Source organism: Dunckerocampus dactyliophorus, chromosome 2, assembly GCF_027744805.1.
Source record: "Dunckerocampus dactyliophorus isolate RoL2022-P2 chromosome 2, RoL_Ddac_1.1, whole genome shotgun sequence".
Lineage (NCBI taxonomy): Eukaryota > Metazoa > Chordata > Actinopteri > Syngnathiformes > Syngnathidae > Dunckerocampus > Dunckerocampus dactyliophorus.
This window is the reverse complement of record NC_072820.1, coordinates 44,313,860-44,334,533: the sequence shown is the minus strand read 5'-3', so window position 1 is coordinate 44,334,533 and position 20,674 is coordinate 44,313,860. Positions and strand designations below refer to the sequence as shown.

General features: G+C 41.3%; 1 protein-coding gene across 4 annotated transcripts in view; it reads right to left on the bottom strand.

The window, feature by feature from the left end:
• Positions 1-20,331, bottom strand: part of reep3b (receptor accessory protein 3b) — a 32,357-nt gene extending 12,026 nt beyond the window's left edge. For 2 of the 4 annotated variants that reach the window (XM_054758330.1, XM_054758349.1), the window contains exons 1-7: positions 20,131-20,331; positions 19,980-20,035; positions 12,900-12,972; positions 8,963-9,039; positions 7,875-7,995; positions 7,662-7,775; positions 658-820 (exon numbers count right to left, since the gene is read on the bottom strand). In XM_054758330.1, coding sequence (XP_054614305.1) covers positions 658-820; positions 7,662-7,775; positions 7,875-7,995; positions 8,963-9,039; positions 12,900-12,972; positions 19,980-20,011 — 580 coding nt within the window. In that variant the 5' untranslated portion in view covers positions 20,012-20,035; positions 20,131-20,331. Of the gene's footprint in view, positions 1-657; positions 821-7,661; positions 7,776-7,874; positions 7,996-8,962; positions 9,040-12,899; positions 12,973-19,482; positions 19,944-19,979 lie in introns of those variants that run through there. The other 2 variants (XM_054758339.1, XM_054758353.1) reach the window with 2 other exon arrangements.
• Positions 20,332-20,674: the final 343 nt, after the last annotated feature.

Sequence of the window (20,674 nt, the reverse complement as noted above, 5' to 3'; positions counted from 1 at the left end):
CGTATAAGCTGTAGTTCTCGAACAAGTCTGGTGTTTTGTAGACCAAACTTACGTTTTTAAGTTATGGGAGTGTGTTTGTAACCATGAAACGCTGTAACAGGGAACGCCGTATCCCAAGGAGCACCTGTATTCTTTTAATGTTCATTTAAATGTCCTTTTGCGTGTTTCTCTTCAGATGCTTTTATGGTCATAATTCTATGACGTTACCAATGACCATTCTTCTTGGCAAAATTGTAACTGTACTTTATATAGTTGAGCCTACATGTACGTGTAATTCTGACCCTGTGTCACCTGCGCACACAATTCCTGTTTTAAAAACGCCTTGAAGATGTATGTTGTATAAAACCTAGAAAAAGAACAGTTGAAGTTACAGCCCAAAATGAATACGAAATTAACGCACATGAGTCCATGTTAACTCCTGACTGCAACCGTATGTTTGCCCGAAACGTGAGGCAGAACTTTGCAGGATGAATGACAAAGAACTGGAGGGAAAATAATCACAAATGACAGCTGACAGCTCACAGCTCACTGTACAGGCAAATGCACTTCAATGACAATTTCAGTAACAAATCTGACAGAGATATTCATCAAAGTGTAGACAAGTGCCTTTCCAGTCAACCGCGACTGGATCACATGTGCGTTTGTGTGCTTGTATACCTGCTTCATCGGGTACATCAGCACTCTGAGATCGTCTGATGGCGGGATTAGCAGCATGGGAGCTGAAGCGATACATCTGGTTTCCCCCTCCATCTTGCTGACTGATCTGTGAGAGGTCATGCATGCTCAGACTCCGCAGCTTCTCTGTGATGGCACCCTGACCCTGAGACAAACATGCACAGACCCACACCATTTAACATTGTAACAGTCTATCAGGGATCAACAACACTACCACATTGATGAATTGGAAACATTTGCACATACAGTAGGCTCATCATCATACCTGCATTTTTTTTTTTTTTACACGGTATGATCTTTGACAGCAACTCGTACAGTATCATTCCATTTATCTGAATAGGAATATACATTGAATTAACATTTTAATATGTGGGTGGTACTAAAACCAAAGTGTAACAATTTATACACAGAGGCTAAAACCATGCACATGAACAAACACAGACAGTGGATTTGCCAGTGATTTGTCACCCACATCTAACGGAACAGCCTAAAATCCTTTGCAATATAACATCGCCCATCTGTCTAGTAGCCATGATTTTCATTTGGGCTCATTTGGTGAAAGTCCCCAGAACTAGTTCATTGAAATACAACTCCTGGATTTTGCCCTAAACCGCCGCTCGGATTCAAAATGGTCGAGTCCCTGTTTGCTTTGGAACATTGGTTCTTGAGACTTTGTGTGTCCTGTCATGATTGAGGTCGCCACCAAATTTCGTCATGATCTGTGAAACTGGCGGCAGGGGCTGAATTTTTTAAGTTTAAAGGGGGCGCTACTAAGTGAGTTTTTTTTTGTTGTTTTTTTTTGACAAACCAATGACCCGCTTGCAAATTTTGGTGAGCATGTTAAGGCCCTCATAAATCCAAGAAAAGTTGCAGAATTTTCATAATAAAAATTGATAATAAACATTCCAGTTTCAAGAGAGCCTTCACACGTTGGTCCGGCTCAAATAAAATCAGAATAAGACCAGTAACTAGGGTTTGACTGTGCTGTACACCTAATAACTTAACCACCTATCAGAACAGCTATACAAGCTGACTTGTATAAAACCATATGCACTAGGGTTGCGTATCGTTTAGATATTATCTGATACAGTACCAAATCGGTACTTTTGAAACAGTGATAGTGCTTCAAGTGTGCCCGAACCGGAACTTAAAAAATGCTAAATATAAATGTTGTCTAAAAACAATACCTTGTTATTTTTATGGAATTTTGTGACACGCAAGTTGAACAGAATACTAATTTAAATACTTCAATAATATTAGTAAAATGATAAGTACAAAAATTACCAATATGAAATAAAATCCATAAGAAATTGCCATAATTATTACAGCAAAACCAGCAGCAATACAGAACATAGGGAATGTGCACAAACACTGTATTTGAAGTACAAACATTCCTGACAATTTGAGCAGAAAATTATAATTGATCCATGTCAGCGTGATTGGTGAATCATGAGCAAGTGTGTGTTGCTGTGGAGAGCAACCGCATTGGAACTAAGCACTGCTGTTGGCGTGTTATAGTCAGCAAAAAAAAGTTGAAAAAGAGCGTCAGGCTCTGTTCCTCTGTCGGGATATTGTATTAATTACAAGATGTTACCTGCACAATATCGCTTTCAAGGTGGCTGATCCTGCATTATTTTAGCACCAAAATGAGACACCGATAGCCCCCTTAGCCGATACGATACAGAGTTACGGCGGTACACATCCCTAATGTGCACATGAAAGATGGATAGATGTAGGACAAATATCAAGAATATCATTAAGAATATTAACATGAGGACATATGGGAGTAATGCTTGTGTGAAATGGTGGGAATGATCGATCATGCAACTAAGAACTTTTCTTTTTTTTTACCTCCCTGAAGAGCCTGGTGAAGCACAGAAGTCCTATGGAAAGAAGGACGTCAATACAGAGAGACAAGAAGATAGTTATCAAAGGGTTAGAGATGAAGCAGCTCCATGCAGCCTAACTTTGGAGTCATTTTTAAAAATCAGCATATACAGCAGAAGAAGCAGAGACAGACATCTTCCAGCCGTGCAGACGCAGGTGTGTGTTCTAAGTTGCCAGCTGCAAAAATGAACCCCATTAGTTTAAAAATGTGTATGCCTGGACCTGCATTCAACTTGTAACATGGCTACAGCAATGCTCTCCTTTATTTACAGATGTGTTCAGAATAGGAGTGTGTATAAAAAGTCAGGTCTGTAAAAAAAAAAGTTTGGAAACAATACACATTCTACTCCAAATCAAACCATGGAAAAAACAAGGACTAGCTCAGAGCTCGGAGGAGCTTGTTAACCATCTCAAGGGAGCTGGGACCACAGTCACCAAGAAAACCATTGGTAACATGTAGTGTAGTGACCGCAGGGTCCCCGTGCTCAAGACGGCCCCTTGAAGTTTGCCTGAATGCTTGGGAATGCTGATGGCTTGGGAGAATGTGATGTGGTCAGATTAAACCAAAATGGAGATACCAGAATTTTCCAGACTATAGAGCACACAGGTATCTATTTTAATTAAACAAATGCTTTTTTCCCCCCAAAGTGCCAAACAGTGCATGTCAAACTACTAGTTAAACAGTAGCCTGCCAGGAAAGTCATTCACTGCTGTCTTCATCCTCCTCCTGGGAACTACAACCACTAAAGTCGTTGTCTCCAGTGTCGGAATTGAACAGCCTCATGATTCCTTCGTCACACACTTTGTCAGTCTCTCTTTCGTTGTTGCTCTCGTCATTTTTTTACATTGCGTAAAATGCTGCCATCTCAAACGTCTAACAATCGATTAATGTCAAGGTTACGTAGAGCAGCCCTAGCTCCTTCTTTGACAACCAAATTGATCGCTTTTAACTTGTAAGCTGCATCATACACATCTCTTCGTGTTTTCCATGATGAGGGCGTGTGTTTGAAGCGCAAAATGGCCGTTCTGAAATATACGAGATGTCGCCAGACTTGACCATGACCATAAATAAGCCGCATTACTGTATAAGCCACAGGGTTCAAAGCACCGGAAAGTACAGTATTTGGTATCAAAATCTTGAATATGACACCAAAAACCCCACTGGTGGTGAGGGCTGGTTCTCTGCTAAGACTTCACCGCACTGAAGGGCCGGTGAAAGGGGCCATGTACCGTAGACTTCTGGATGAGGTCCTCCTGGCCTCAGCCATGGCACTGAAGATGGGTCATGGATAGGTCTCCCAACATGACAATGATTCAAGTCAACAAAGGGGTGGCTCAAGAAGAAACACATTAAGACCCTGGAGTCTCCGCATCTCAATCCCAAAAATCTGTGGAGGGAGCTGGAACTTTGAGTTGCCAAGAGACAGCCTTTCAATATTTTGGAGGCTAAACTGTAGAGTGTACCAAAATCCCTGACCACTATGCTTGGTCTCACCATGAGGTACTAGCCATGTTTTGCATGAGGATCAAATATATATACACTGCTCAAAAAAATTAAAGGAACACTTCGAAAACACATCAGATCTAAACTGGGGGGAAAATGATCTTGAATATCTTTCCTGATAATAAGTGGGTGATGTATTAGTAACAAAATGATGCCACATCATTTGATAGAAATGAAAATGATCACCCTATAGAGGAGGGAAATCAAAGACACCCCAAAAATGAAAGTGAAAAAATGATGCAGCACACTGGTCCATTTGGCTAAAATGTCATTGTAGCAACTCAAAATGATTCTCAGTAGTTTGTGTGGCCCCTACGTGCTTGTACGCATGTCTGACAACGTCGGGGCATGCTCCTAATGAGACTACGGATGGTGTCCTGGGGGATCTCCTCCCAGATCTGGACCAGGGCATCACTGCGGTACCTGGACGCATGGAGGAGATTCCAGGAGACAGGTAGTTACTCCAGGAGAGCTGGACAGAGCCGTGGAAGGTCCTTCAACCCTCAGCAGGATCTGCGGAATCTGCTGCTTTGTGCAAGGAGGAACAGGATGAGCACTGCCAGAGCCCTACAAAATGACCTCTAGCAGGCCACTGGTGTGAATGTTTCTGACCAAACAATCAGAAACAGGCTCCATGAGGGTGGCCTGAGGGCCTGACGTCCTGTAGTGGGCCCTGTGCTCACTGCCCAGCACCGTAGAGCTCGATTGGCATTTGTCATAGACCACCAGAATTGGCAACTACACCACTGGTGCCCTGTGCTCTTCCCTGATGAGAGCAAGTTCAACCTGAGCACATGTGACAGACGTGAAAGGGTCTGGAGATGCCGTGGAGAACGTTATGCTGCCTGAAACATCATTCAGCATGACCGGTTTGGTGGTGGGTCAGTGATGGTCTGGGGAGGCATATCCCTGGAAGGACGCACAGACCTCTACAGGTTAGATAATGGCACCCTGACTGCTATTAGGTATGGGGATGAAATCCTTGGACCCATTGTCAGAACCTACACTGGTGCAGTGGGACCTGGTTTCCTCCTGGTCCACGATAATGCCCAACCTCATGTGGCTAGTGTATGCAGGTAGTTCCTGGAGGATGAAGGAATTGATACCATTGACTGGCCCCCACGTTCACCTGACCTAAACCCAATGCTGCATCATTTTTTCACTTTCATTTTTGGGGTGTCTTCGATTTCCCCCCTCTATAGGGTGATCATTTTCATTTCTATCAAATTATGTGGTACCATTTTGTTACTAATACATCACCCACTTATTATCAGGAAAGATATTCAAGATCATTTTTCCCCCAGTTTAGATCTGATGTGTTTTTGAAGTGTTCCTTTAATTTTTTTGAGCAGTATACTTACTTTACTCAAATACAAAATTAATGTACAACCATTGATGCTTTTTGGTGATATTCTGTCATTCTCTGATAAAAGACAACTACCATAAAATCATAGACTGTTCATGTCCTTTACAAGGGAGTAAACTTCCAAAATCAGCAGGGGACCACATCATTATCTCCTCCACTGTGTGTGTGTGTATTAATTACTAGGGGTGTCACAAGATCTTGCAAGATTAAAACGTAACAATATTTCTCGTTCAGAAAAACTGCTGTGTGGGCACCAGCCTGGGAAGATAATAAATAAATAAATTAATCATACAATAAATTTAAAAGACCGTGATACCTGGAGAGAGTACCCGGAGAAAAACCACACATGCACGCACGCAAGAACATGCAAACTCCATACAGAGATGCCCAAGCGGAGATTCATGACCAAGTGGAGATTCAAACCAATGTTTTCCCGATCTCCTGACTGTATGGCCACCATGCTAACCACTTGGCCAGCGTGCGGCCCCTGAACGGTACGTAAACATAGATCATTTTTCCAACAGGAAATATTGCAAATCCAATTAATCTGTTCCAGACACTCAAAAATATTAACAAAAAAAATCAATCTTATAGAGATTATTATACTTATAGTTCAACATGCAGAAAACAATGCAAAAATATTTATGATGAATGAAATAAATGGATAAAGCTGTTCAGCCGGGACACCAGGACAATAAAAAAAACTCACTTGTAGCAAAACCAGAGGCAAACTACCGTAAATTCCGGACTATAAGCCGCTACTTTTTTCACACCTTGCAGCTTCAACAATGATGAGGCTAATTTATGGCTCAAAGAATTACAGTTCCCACGGTGCTTAGAGTGCAGATTCAGGAAGTAGTGTATTGGAGTAGTCAAGTGGACGCAAATATAACGAAAATGAAGTCTTAAGCGGTGATCGTGTTTTGATCTGACAAATCTTAAGTAAGTTTGAGCAAGTTTAGAACTAGCTTCTGTTTGGACTCGATTCCGTGGAATAATACAGTACAATGTGCGCAATGTTGTAAGATGAGACAAAAATTGTGTACAAAATTTGGGCAAAAATGCATCAAAAACCGACACATACGAAAGCCGAGGTCCCCTGTATTACGTTTGCCTCATGGTTAATATTTTCAGAATATTGTATATAGTAAAATATGATGCATCTTCTTTGAAAAAACAGCAAGCCTATTGATCAATGAATAATCTATATGGCCTCAAAAGTCTACATCAGGTCAACAACAGGTTTTACTCGCATATTAGCGGGCTGGATCAAACTTTTAGCTACACGAATGTAATCATACTGTAATACCTGGTAAGAGACACTGTGGCAAGTGTTTAACTCGTGTTTCTATATTTACAAACAGTGCCTGGCTTTTTCATAGTCATTTCTGAGCAGCTGCCAAGATGAACAGATGTTCAAGACCAGAGCCAGAATGTCTAAAATATCACTCTATTTTAAAGATCTTTCAGCATTACAACTAAAGCTCGGTTCAATTTAGGCCATTTTATGTCTATTAAAACACACAGCATGGTGGAGGTGGAGGACACATACAATCTGAAACATGAAAAATCAAAGGATGCAACGTGCCACTAATACATTTATTAGTTGAAAAAAAAAAACAGAAAAAACATTTTTTAAAGAGAAAGCTGTGTGTTATGTTATTAGTATCAAAATTTTCGCTTCTTTATTACATTGTGCCTTTGCTCTATTTTCCCATTTTTGCTGTTGTTTTTGTTTAATTTTAATTCTAAAAAGTGCAGTGGACCAATAAAAAATAAGACACGGGCCACAAATAGACCCCGGGGCCACACTTTGGACACCCCTGATCTAATGAGAACATAAAATCATTGTTATTTCATAATCATTTAAGAAATACTAAATACAGGACCAAGTATCAAACTAAATCACCATGTTTGATGAAGGGTACTGTGACAAATTATCTCTATTTCTGAACACACACCTTGATTATATTAACAGCTCGGTGAGTGGTTGCAGACAGGCAAAAATCAGGATGCATTTGCATGACCCCAGTACATCAGGATTGGCTGTGAGTAGTACAACACTACCGCACTCATTAATCAATTAGCGTAACACCTCTGCTATGTGATTAAATTACTGAGAAAGAACATTTGCTGACAATAGCTTAACTGACTCTTCACTAGTTCATCCTTCTCAGTAAAGCCAAACATTCTCATAAATTCTCTTTGAAAGAATATGTCAACACTTGCCTTGACAGCTGCAGTGACGGCAGCAGTGGCTGCAATGCTGAGTCCCTGCTTGCCAAAGTTCACCATGGTCTCATAACTTCTCTCTTTGGCCTGCACAATATACTCATCTATTTCCTAGAGGGGAAGAATCAACACGACATTTACTCCAGACAGTTCAATCAAGTAAAAAGCATTGCAACTTTTGAATATCTCAATCATGATTCATGAGCTTACCCTCTCCCTGGAGGACAGCAGCGGGTGCAGACATTTCCTGTAAATTAAACTTGCTCCTCTGGTATAGGGGGATAGGAGCCAGATCACAAAGGCTACTTTCAGTTCATAGTACAAAGGAAACCTGGAAATGGACAACAACACAGACACACAAATCAACAATTTGTCAATCCAACCAGTTAAAGTTCAGCCTCTGGTTATATGGCCTCTTTCAGAAAAAAAATCCACCATGTGATGGCGGACTGACCTCCCTTTTAGTGTACAACTGTGATCCAATGAGGTGGCTTGCTACCCCAGAACATACAAAGTAAAACCCGTGTAGACTCAGTAGGCGGTCAGCGCCATCTTGGAACCGGTTTGACTCTGCCTCCGGACTAACTCGTCACCAGCACTTAAGTGTGTTATACAGAGAGCGGGCTGTCGATGACCTCAATGGAGCTGGGACCAGAGAGTCACCAAGAAAAGAAAAAGGTATCAGGCTTTGCTGGAATGGATCAAGATGCTGCAGTGCCCGCAAGGTTCACCTGCTCAAGATGGCGCATGTACAAGCCTGTCTGAAGTTGGGTCATGCATTGTGCTACCAGCATGACAATGACCCAAGATCCTGGAGTGGTCTAGTCAGCCTCGTCTCCGGACATTAATCCCATTGAAAGCGACAGCCTGAGGGAAGTAAGTTTCTGATACTCGTTGGTGAAAAAAAAACCCTTGTTGGCAGTCACAGAGGTCAGATGTTTCTTGGGGTTGGTCACCAGGGTTGCACACACCTCAGGAGGAATTTTAGTCCACTATTCTTTACAGACATTTTACAAATCCTGGCAGTTTTGAGGCAAATTGAAGTTTCAGCTCACTCCAGGATCTTAATGTGCTCCTTTTTAAGCCATTCCTGTGTTGCTATGGCTGTATGTCCAAAATTGCACATTTTCTTCAGCCCCTCAATGCGGTATACACCGTGCAGCAATTGATGGTTGCGTTTGCTACTGCTAAACTAAATTAGCAGGTCATGCACACACTGATCACGTAGCATCCGGATCAATTTGGGGTTCAGTGTATTGCTCATGGACACTTTTAAAGTGTTTAAACTTTTAACTCACCATGCCAGTGTTAGGTCAGTGATGGTCTCCACCACAGTGTAGAGGGCAAAAACAATCCAATACATCATCCATCGGACCTACAAGTGCACAGTAGCAGAGGAAAAAACAACATTGTGTTTCTTAAGTTATATAAGCAATGTGCAATTCCAGAAAAAAATTCCCATAGAGTTGCCATTGAAAATGAATGGTCAGGTCTCAAATGATGATGACATGTGCCTCTTTTTCCCAGCCATTGTCGACAGGCATAGGGCCAAGCAGCAACAAGCTTTTTATCTCATTTTCTTCACACACTTCTGCACTTTCAAATGTAATCTTTTCGCTCGTCAAGAAGATAAGAGTAAAATCACCTTCACAGAGCATTTCACATTAGTGTGAGCTGTGTCAGCCAGAGGGCAGCAGAGCAATGTTGAGTTTGGTGAATTAAACATTATTTGGTCATCCTGGCCACACCTTTCACTCTATCTTGTGATGATAAAAATGCAGACCAGTTCTTTTTCCACATGCACGCACACGCACACACAGTTCACGATTGTTTTCGAGTATTCACTGTTTTCTTTTTATTATAATTGTTATTCGACTCCTCATTGTCTTGTTCTGCTTTAAATAAATTTCCAATGGTCTTTCTAACTATTTTCATGGGAGGTCCCGGAAGGACAGCAACAAGGCAGTGTTCGCTACGTGATAAAGAGGTGTTAGCATACATACAGCCAACCGTTCGTTTTCAAAAACTCCAGTTTTCATACGATTTAGTTTTTTTGTCGAGAACCGGGGTGTCCAAAATTTTTCCATTGGAGGGCCATATACTGAAAAATCAAAGGATAGACAGGCCACTTTGATATTTTACATTTCGTACACAAACCCATGTAGACATGCTAAGAAGTTATGTAAAATTTAAGGGAAAACAGCCTGCATCTCAGCTTCGTGATTGAGGCGAAAAAGCATATTATCAGTATACACTTTTTCTCCTTAATTACACTGATTAAAATATTTCAACATTCACATTTTCTTGTAATGTTCTGACTTTATTCCCATATTTTTAATTTATTCTATGTATTACAGCTTTTTCCCAACCTGATTTTTCCAGAATTGCAACTTTGTTCTTTGTTTTTTGTTCCACATAAAATGACGACTTCAGAAAATGAAATTCTTTAATATTTCAACTTCAATTTTTTAAAATATATATTTTTTTTAATTTTTAAAAGTTATTTATTACTTTATTACATATTTTAAGTTATTTATTACTTTATTTAATTTTTATTTCAATAATTATGTTTTTCCATCACAAATTATGATTTTATTCTTGTAAATTTAAGACATTTTTCTTGTAATATTATGGAGGAATTTTTGCCCACTCATCTTTGCAGAATTGTTGTAATTCAGCCACATTGGAGGGTTTTCCAGCATGAAGCACCTTTTTAAGGTCATGTCACAGCATCTCAATAGGATTCAGGTCAGGACTTTGACTAGGCCACTCCAAAGTCTTCATTTTGTTTTTCTTCAGCCATTCAGAGGTGGACTTGCTGGTGTGTTTTGGATCATTGTCCTGCTGCAGAACCCAAGTTGATTTCAGCTTGAGGTCACCAACAGATGGGAGGACATTCTCCTTCAGGATTTTTTGGTAGACAGAATTCATGGTTCCATTTATCACAGCAAGTCTTTCAAGTCCTGAAGCAGCAAAACAGCCCCAGACCATCACACTACCACCACCACATTTTACTGCTTGTATGATGTTTTTTTCTGAAATGCGGGGATACACACCTTCCAAAAATTTCAACTTTTGCCCCGTCAGACCACAGAGTATTTTCCCAAAGGTCTTGGGGATCAGTTTTCTGGCAAAATTGAGACGAGCCTTAATGTTCTTTTCCTTCAGCAGTGATTTTCATCTTGGAACTCTGCCATGTAGACTGTTTTTGTCCAGTGTCTTTCTTATGGTGGAGGCATGAACACTAAACTGAACTGAGCCAAGTGAGGCCTGCAGTTCTTTGGATGTTGTTGTTGTCTTTTAGGATCTCTTGGATGAGTCGTCACTGCACTGCTGGGGTCATTTCGGTTGGCCGAACACTCCTGGGAAGGTTTACCACTGTTCCATGTTTTCACCATTTGTGGATAATGGCTCTCACTGTGGTTCGCTGGAGTACCAAAGCTTTAGAAATGGCTTTATAAGTTTTTCCAGAAGGATAGATCAGTTACTTTCTTTCTCATTTGTTCCTGAATTTCTTTAGATCTCGGCATGATGTCTGGCTTTTGAGGATCTTTTGGTCTACTTTACTTTGTCAGGCAGGTTGTATTTAAGTGATTTCTTGATTGAGAACAGGTGTGGCAGTAACCAGGCCAATGTGTGGCGAGAGAAATTGAACTCAAGTGAGATAAACACAATGCACCTATCTGAGCTCCTGCAGCTCCACACCCCAGGTAGGGCCCTGAGGTCTGCAGACACACTGCTCCTGTCTGTCCCCCACTCTAGACTTATCACTACCCCTACACATGCACACACACACACACACACACACACACGAGCACTTTAAAAACCTGCTGAAAACCTACCTCTTTTCAACGGCATTCAACAAAAACGGAACAAGAACACTGATTTTATTTTGTATATTTTATAGTTTTTTAGCTAAACTGACAAAATTACTGACAAAGTTATTTTATTGCTTGATTTTATTGTCTCATTGTCTATATAGCCTTTGTAGCACTTTGGTCAACCCTGCTTGTTTTAAAATGTGGTATATAAATAAAGTTTTCACACCACTGTATATTCTCTATAATATGTATTTTCCGTTAATATTTTTGGGTATTATTTCCTATGGGGAAAAATGCCTTGTTTTTTGTACGTATCGGTTATTGTCTGACCTTTAGGAACTAAATTAATGACAAAAACCTAAGGTCCACTGTATTAGCATTTTAATCTGCCTACATGACATGATGATTTTTTGTATTATTTATATATATATATATATATATATATATATATATATATATATACACACACACACACACACACACTTTTTGTCTTCTTACTGTTATTTATGATGGAAGGTGTGATGGAAGTGAATAATATGTACTGTACAAGATGTGGAATAGACGGGGGTAGGATTAAATAAGCTTTGCTTCGTCCTACTCCTTTTGGACATGTGGAACTGTGAAAGAATGATTCATGAGATGTATTCCATTGTAACCTTCATGTTCAAATAAACTAAACCAAACCAAAATGACTACTGCTGCTTTTTCATGTTCTGTACTTTGTACGTTTCTTATCTGTTAGCATGTTGTTACTAATTCAATAAGAAACGCACGCACAAGCTCCTCTGCACCATGAGACGATTTATGTTTGTCTATACCTCTGCCTCTTCTACATCAACATTTCTACCTCTCCTTTTCATCTTCCTTTCCATGCCCTTTATTTTTTTTACTGTGTCCGTTTGTCACGACAAGCATTTTATTCTCTTGCCCACCCTCGTTCACCCCATCAGCAAGATGGGCATTAAGATGTGACCTCTGAAATATAGAGCTGCCATTACGCCTTCCTGAGGCAAAATGAGACATTTACTAGCCCCGTCTGTGAATAATTGCCTTCTGTTAAAAAGGGAAAGAAAAAGAAACACCTGACATCAGCTCTTCAGATTGACCAGCAATAACCCACCGCAGAAAAGTCGGCTCGAGTGAGGGCCGAATACAGGTACATCAAAAGGCTAGTCATTTGTTTAATTTACAGATGTGGTTCCCTTTTCTTTCATTCCTAACACTGCAGTGGGGGAGAATCTCAAAGCAAAAAAAAAAAAATGATTACCCCACTGCCTGAACAAGATTTAACACAAGAAGAGAAGTGCAGACATCCTGAGATGTCTGTCCACCAACTGTCAATGAAATGTTCCACTGTCACCAGTTTAAGCTGCCTTACAATAAGTGTGTGTGCAGAAATGTAAAATGGTCTTACATATTCCTTGACATTTTTGGTCTTGACGGCTTTGTAGGAGTAGTACGCTGGATACAGGGTCCCAAACACAAGCCTGCAGGGGAAACAAGACCAAGTATTACGGTAAACTCATGTAATATTAATCTTATCACGGCATTGAATGCAACTGCAAAGCAACTGACTGTTCAAGTTGTCTTGGAAGACGTTTCACCTCTCATTCAAGCAGACTTCATCAATTCATGCTCAAAGACTAAGTGAGACAAACACTAGTCAGACGACATAGCCATCTACGTTAAGCTTGACAAGCCATCTCCTAACCAAGAGGGAGGTCTGCTACACCACCTTTCTCCCACATAGAATGCTGTCCTTTCATCTCTTCCCAAAAGATTACATCATTTAGCTTCTAACAAATAAACAAGGCACAGGCACCTTGGTTTCAGGTGGATCCATGATCATCATTACATCTGAATGGAACGCTAAGAAGGTGACACCACCCAAACAACCATCAATAGCGACCGGAGGACTCCATTTTTTTCCCCTAACGACAGTGATTTGACACCACAAAAGAGCAAAACTATTCCTGTCAGCACATTCCTCCTCCATTAAAGGATAAATACACTGGATTTTGCACCAAGTTGTCAGACTAGAGCTGTCCTATCTAGTCTGACTAGTGTTTGTCCCACCTAGTCTTTGAGCATGAACTGATGAAGCTTGCTCCGATGAGAGGCAAAACGTCTTCTAAGACAACCTCAACAGTCCAGTTGCAATCGATTCAATGCCCTGGGAATACAATGACTTGGATGAAAGAACATATTCACAGGCATTACAAGTCTTGTTGCGTTGTTCAATTAAGAGGCTTTTGTTTAGTTGACTTTTTTTTATTGTCAACATCATCCTCATGCTGCTCAACCTTTTCTGGATGACTCAATGTCTCGTTCTGGGGATTAAGTCATGACCACAATACTACACTAAATATTTAGTGCACTGTGCACCTAGATGCTGGGCTTCCTCAGCAACAGACAAAACCCAGAATCAACACCTCCTCTACTATCATCCTGAAGACGAGGACGCCTCAGGGATGTGTCGTTAGTCCCCTCCTCTACTCCCTCTTTGCAAACTGTTCTCTCACTCACACAAGCAACACCATCATCAAATTTGCTGACAACACCACCTTTGTAGGACTGATCATGGACACTCCACCCCTTCTGGAAGACGTTAGAGGACATTAAAGACCAGAATCCACCAGGCTCAAAATCAGCTTTTACCACCAAGCTGTGAAATTCCACTTGCAAAATATAAACTATTTGTTTTTTCAGTTTGTTTTTGTTTCACCCTTATCGCCATGTGGAGATATTATCGTTATCGATGTGAGACATTCATGTTATCATATCGCATCGTGAGGCACCCTGAGATTCCTCGCCCTAATGCAAAAGTATATTCAACAATTTCAGTCAACCTTTCCACACGGTAGGAATGATTACTTCACACATTAAAATACAACTAACAGTGTTATCCTATATCCGTTTACATGTGTAGCAGGAAAAACAGTTACACAACATACCAGATGCTCATCAATCACGGCACACGGCAGCCACAGTGAAAGTTAAAGCATTAGAAAGCGAAGAGACATTATCAACATATGAACACAACTATTGCAATATTGATTTGAGGAGCTTTTCACCTCTACTTCCATTGTAAAGCATTAATATTTTAAGAACCCTAACTAATGCAGTAGGTTTGGTGACCGTGCCTTGATAAGTTCTATTTTGTTTTTGACAGCAAGAGCAGAGCTATTCAGCGTCTGCATGCATTGCAGCACGAGAGCTGAGATGTAGCTAATGCCAGTAACGGATATGCTTAACAATCAGTTATAGGGCCCGTACACACAGAAATGTTTTCAACGAATCAGCATGCCCATGCATGGGCAATATATACATTTTCTTGATTAATTCAAGTTTGGTTTTTTTTTGTTACAGACAATAAAAAAAAAATATTTAGATCGCAACAACCAGATGTAAAAAAACAAACAAACAAACAAACTCAATAAAAATAGACACACTCCTGATCAAAACGTAAAGTCCAGTTGAAAAATAGCAAAAATTGTTGCACTGTTTGATCCGAAGGAGGTTCTAAGTAGAGCTTCAAAAAGAATGCAAAAATGCAATAAGAAATGGGAGTGACAATAATTTTTTTCAAGTACGCAATTTATAGCAAACAGCATGAGAGTGAAATAGGCTGTTCATCAGCTGATCAAAAGTTTAAGACCATAGATTAAAAAATATAAATCATCAAAACCACCCTAAAATAGAAATAAAATGTTCAAAAAAGGTGTCAATAATGAGTAGCTGCACCATTCTTTGTTAATCCCCTCAAAGATTGGTTTGGGTATGCTTGATGCCAGTGTTTCCAGGAGGCTGGTGGGAATGCTGCTCCAGGTGGTGAAGATGGCTTCACAGAGGGCATCCACTGTCTGGCACTGATGGCCATTTTTGTAAACTTCCCTTGCCATCCATCCCTAAATGTTCCCAATTGGATTTAGATCAGGAGACCACGCAGGATGGTCCAAAAGAGTGAGCTTAAGGTCCTCTGGATGAAGTCCTTTGTCAGGTCGGCATTCTGACCTGCAGTGTTGTCCTGTTGAAAAAGCCAGTCATCACCACACAGACGAGGGCCTTCAGTTATGAGGGATGCCCCCTGCAACATCTCCACATAGCCAGCTGCTGTTGGACGCCCCTGCACAACCTGAAGCTCCATTGCTCCATTGAAGGATTATGACAGCACCCTCTCCACTGTGCTGTGTGGCAAACATCTCAGGTGGGATCTCCTTGTCATGCCAGTAATGTTGGAAGCCAGCAGGACCATCAAGGTTTTTTTTTCTCAAGAGAGAATAAAACAGTCTTCCAACTTTCTATGTCCCATGTTTGGTGCTCTCGTGCAAATTCCAAACGGGCAATTCTGTGGCGCTGAAGGAGACGAGGCCTTTGACGACGTTTTTTTCTTCTTATAACCCTTCTCTCGCAGTTGCCGTCTGATGGTTATTGGACTGCACTCTGCACCAGGATCAACCTTCATTTGGGCCGAGGATCGTCCCGTGTCTTGACGGGCAGCCAATCCAATCCTCCAGCTGAAGCCCGGTTACATTTTCTGGGGTCTACCATTTGACTTTTTTTGTTCCATAACCCTCAGGATCTTTGAAAAAGTTTCAAATGACTGTCTTACTGCGTCCAACCTCAGCAGGAAAGGCGCGCTGCGAGAGATAAGCCTTGCTTATTCAGCTCAACAATCCGACGGCGTTCAAAGAGAGAAAGCTTTTTTGCCTTTGCCATCAAGAGATCATGACAAAAAACTGACACTGAATCCACATTCTTGCAAAGATTCTGGCTTTTAAAGGCTGTGGTCTTAAACTTTTGATCAGCGAATGAACAGCCTATTTCACATGAATGCTTGTTTGCAATAAATTTCTTACACAAAACATTTTTTTAATCTCATTTCCATTTCTTCATTTTGCATTTTGAAGCTTTACTTAGAACCTCCTGACAATCCAACAGTGCAAAATGTGAATTCTTGCAATTTTTCAACTGGTCTTTTTGATTAGCAGTGTATATGTATTTGTTTTAACCAATGATTTAAATGTTGAATCACGAAATCTATATACATGCAAAGGCAGTTTCTAATGTTCATTCATGCATGCATGCATTGAAGAAGCCCATATCAAATCTACCATCATGTGAAAACTAGTGTTTGCTAATTCGCTTTCCTTCCTGTTGCATCACTTTCATTCCGTTTCTCTGTGCCTGCAGCTGACAAAACAGCCCTGTTGCTTTTGGAAGGGCCGTGACTATGAGGTCTGTGTCAATTTTCCTGGTTTTCTGACACTGTACGCCAATAACCTGATGGAAGGGGGGGCGGGGGTTGTACATCCTCTACAAGCAATAGGGTTGTTGTGAGCATATGGGCGGTCAAACTTTTGTTGTGAGGAAATAATGAACAAAGGGATTAAGGTTTATGTTTAAACAACAACAATAACAACTTAGTAAAAACAGGAATAATTTTAAAATGAAAATAGGAAAAAAATGCATTGTCTTTTAAAGGGATGAGCCGGATACTCGTTTTAACTAGTTTAGAGTATCCATTACAGATAATGCATTTTGCGCTGCCGGTGTCTTTTTTTTTTGTCTGCTTGCTTCTAATTTGGCTGGTGATATAAACTCAGTTGGAAAACTTTTGCTCGTAGTACTGAACGCGAAAGCACACATATAGCTGAATAGTAAACAATAAATATAGCAACTTCTCCGCAATCCAAATCCAAAATAATGCACTGATTTAAGCACCACCCACTTCTGGTTTATGCCCCACCCACTCAGAGTAAAGATACGGATACAGATCATTTAGATGGGTGAACAGATACAGATACAGAAAGTGGTGTACTCGCACATCCCTAGTCCATCCATCCATTTTCTTTCGCTTATCCGAGGTCAGCTCGCAGGGGCAGCAGCCGAAGCAGGGAAGCCCAGACTTCCCTCGCCCCGGTTACTTCGTCCGGCTCCTCCCGGCGGATCCCGAGGCGTTCCCAGGCCAGTTGTCAGACAGTCTCTCCAACGTGTCCTGGGTGTTCCCCGAGGCCTCCCACCGGTCGGACGTGCCCTGAACACCTCCCAGGGAGGCGTCGGGGAGGCATCCTGACCAGATGCCCAAACCACCTCATCTGGCTCCTCTCAATGCAGAGGAGCAGCAGTTCCACTCTCCCAGATGACAGTGCTTCTCACCTTATCTCTAATGGAGAGTCCAGCCACTCTACGAAAAAAACTCATTTCGGCTCATCCCTAGTCTTTTATATATAGCTGAGATAGAAGTCTGAATATTCTCATTCATCCAGGACATTGTATTCTCAGGGCATTCAATCGATTGCAACTGGACTGTTCAGGTTGTCTTAGAAGACGTTTCGCCTCTAATCCAAGCAGGCGTCAACAGTTCATGCTCAGCTGAGATAGAGCTTTATTTAGTCAAATATTGTCCTTTTAGAATACTGTAGACATGCACTTTGTTGTGCCTAATCAATAAAGCCTGTTTCGCTACATGTTTGTAGTTGGGGCCATATTGATAAGCTGCTAAGAGGAACATTTATTTTGCTTTTGTTCTTCATTTTACTTATTCTTCAAGAAAGTCCCCTACCATAATTAGACAACTGCAACCATTTTGCAACTTTCACTTCGGCCCACAGCTAAAACAGCAAAGAGAAAAAAAACTGCAGCTTCCATCGCAATTTTTGCGAAAAGCTTGTGCAAATCTTAAAAAAAAAAAAAAGTCTGAAATCCTGGAGAGGGTGGGAAATGCCTTAGCTATTGAGGCTGAGCTACAAAGAGGGCGCGGCCTACTATATTTTCCACCACTCCTCTATGCCCTCTCCAACACATTCCTATTTGAGAAAGTTATGAAACCACTAATTATGGATATGGAAAGCACAGACGTAAAGACTGAAAAAAAGAACAATGTAAAAGCTGCTGGAAGCTTGAGAAGTATAAAAAAACCAAACATAATTGGGACATTTGTGGATATATTTTTAGCATGTGCATTTATCATTTAGCATGGTACGACCTCTGTTGTGACAAAATTGTTTTCAGTGATATTTACTTGCTTATTGATCGAGATATTTTCAGTAGCCTGAGGGTGCTTTCACACTTGTAGTCCAGTACTTTGGTCGGGCCCAAAAATAAAAAAGATAGTTCATATTTGTATTTTTGTCAGCTAACCAAATAATGCTTAAAATTGCGACTGTAGGCAAAAATGTATTTACTGAGTGGGTAAATAATTATTACAAGTAGATTTTAGAGCAACACAACCCCTTTGTTGAAGAAATCCAGGTATGTTTAACTACTGGGCTTACATTTAACTGTTTGTTTTGGGTTTGGATTTTAATTTAAGTACCGACTTGCACTTAAATTCAACTTACTCGCCGTAGAAACGTCACATGTTCGTAACACGATTGCGTTCGTAACGATTAGCTGTATTGTAAGTGTTAACATGTAAAATATATGGTGTGAATGATTATATACCCTCACCTATGGTCCTGAGCTTTGGGTAGTGACCGAAAGGACAAAGCCGCGGGTACAAGCAGCTGAAATACGTTTTCTCCATAGGGTGGCTAGTCTCTCCATTAGGTGAGAAGCACTGTCATCCCGGAGAAACTCTGGAGTAGAACCTCTGCTCCTCTGCATTGAGAGGAGCCAGATGAGGATCTGGTCAGGATGCCTCCCGGATCCATCCCTGGGGAGGTGTAGGAGGCCTCGGGGAAGACCCAGGACACGTTGGAGAGACTGTCTCTCAACTGGCTTGGGCACGCCTCAGGATCCGCCGGGAGGCGCTGCACAAAGTAGCCAGGGAGATGGAAGCCTGGGCTTCCCTGCTTAGGCTGCTGACCCCGGGACCCGACCTCAGATAAGCCGAAGAAGATGGATGGATGATATGGAGAAGGGGTAGAATTAAATAAGCTCTGCTTCTTCCTACTCCTGCCCGAACATGTTGAAATTCTCAAGATCTGGTGGAAATCTCACACCCGACCGTTCATAACATTTAGGAGTAGCATAAAAAATAAAAACACACCAACCTCCTGATTATGGCACTTCCACATCATGTAGCCCACAAGTCCAACATTTTAAACAGTCTGGAAAGTTGGAAATGTTGGGTAGGACCCCTTTGGCAGTTAGCCTGGGTTAATGTTTACAGTATCTTCAAAATTCCAGCTGTACCCGGCACTCCTTATCGGCTCCACCAGCAGCAACATGTACAATTGCAGCTCATGCAAAACAAGTTCTATGATTGATGACTCACTGACAGCACCGACGCTATATTATCCGTAAACATAACTACCGATTTACAAGCACGTCACCGGGCACATTGTAAGGCTCAAACTATATTCACGTCACCATACATGGCAAACCTGCGTGTTGAGGAGTTTAAAACGACGTACATTGTAAATAACAACTGTAAAGGACTATCATTTCCTATTTCAGCAACATGACCGTGAGTAGTTAGCCATGTGTGCTAACAAAGCTGTATCAGCTGGCCTCGGAACCTGAGAGTGATTTTTATGTTTCTACTTACACAACACTTCTCGCAATTATCCAGGACACCATTTTCTTTGTCTCTGAAGTGGCGGGCTGTGTGGAAGGCAGAAGACAAGCACGATGATGTTGTTAGCCAAACCGCAGTAAGCTCGGTCAGACTCAAACTTCGAAGGGAGCCCTCAACCTACTGGCGAGTTGTGCCTCAGCCCGATTTGCCTGAAAAAGGCGTCCCCTCTCACACATCCATGCTGCTGCTCGTATCTAATTGAATTCGATATGCTGTGTCCACGACGGTTTGGGTTGTTATTTGGTTCTTATTCCACAAGGTTTCTCTCTTCCTTCTCTCCGAGCTTCCCAGTTTCTGGCAGCAAAATGACACTCAGCCAACTACAGACGTCATAAGGAAAGACCCAGCCCCCTTAAAGCTACCATTGGCCAATCGAGTCTGTTCACAACATAATAATTCTCATTGGCTTGTTAGGTTTGTTCAGGAGCACGTGACGCGTTATCGCGGAAGCCCTGCGATTTCACACGCTAATTGGTCTTTCTTCATTTCAAGCCATATTCAACCAATGAGAGAGGTCGAATGCAAACCGCATTTAAAACGCCTTGTAATTTTTTTTATTGGGTTTACTGGCGGTCATAGCTGTCACTCACATCTGTCTCCTATACACATACATGTCCATAGCGTATACAACACGTATGCAAAAGCACTCTCAGAGACAATTTGCA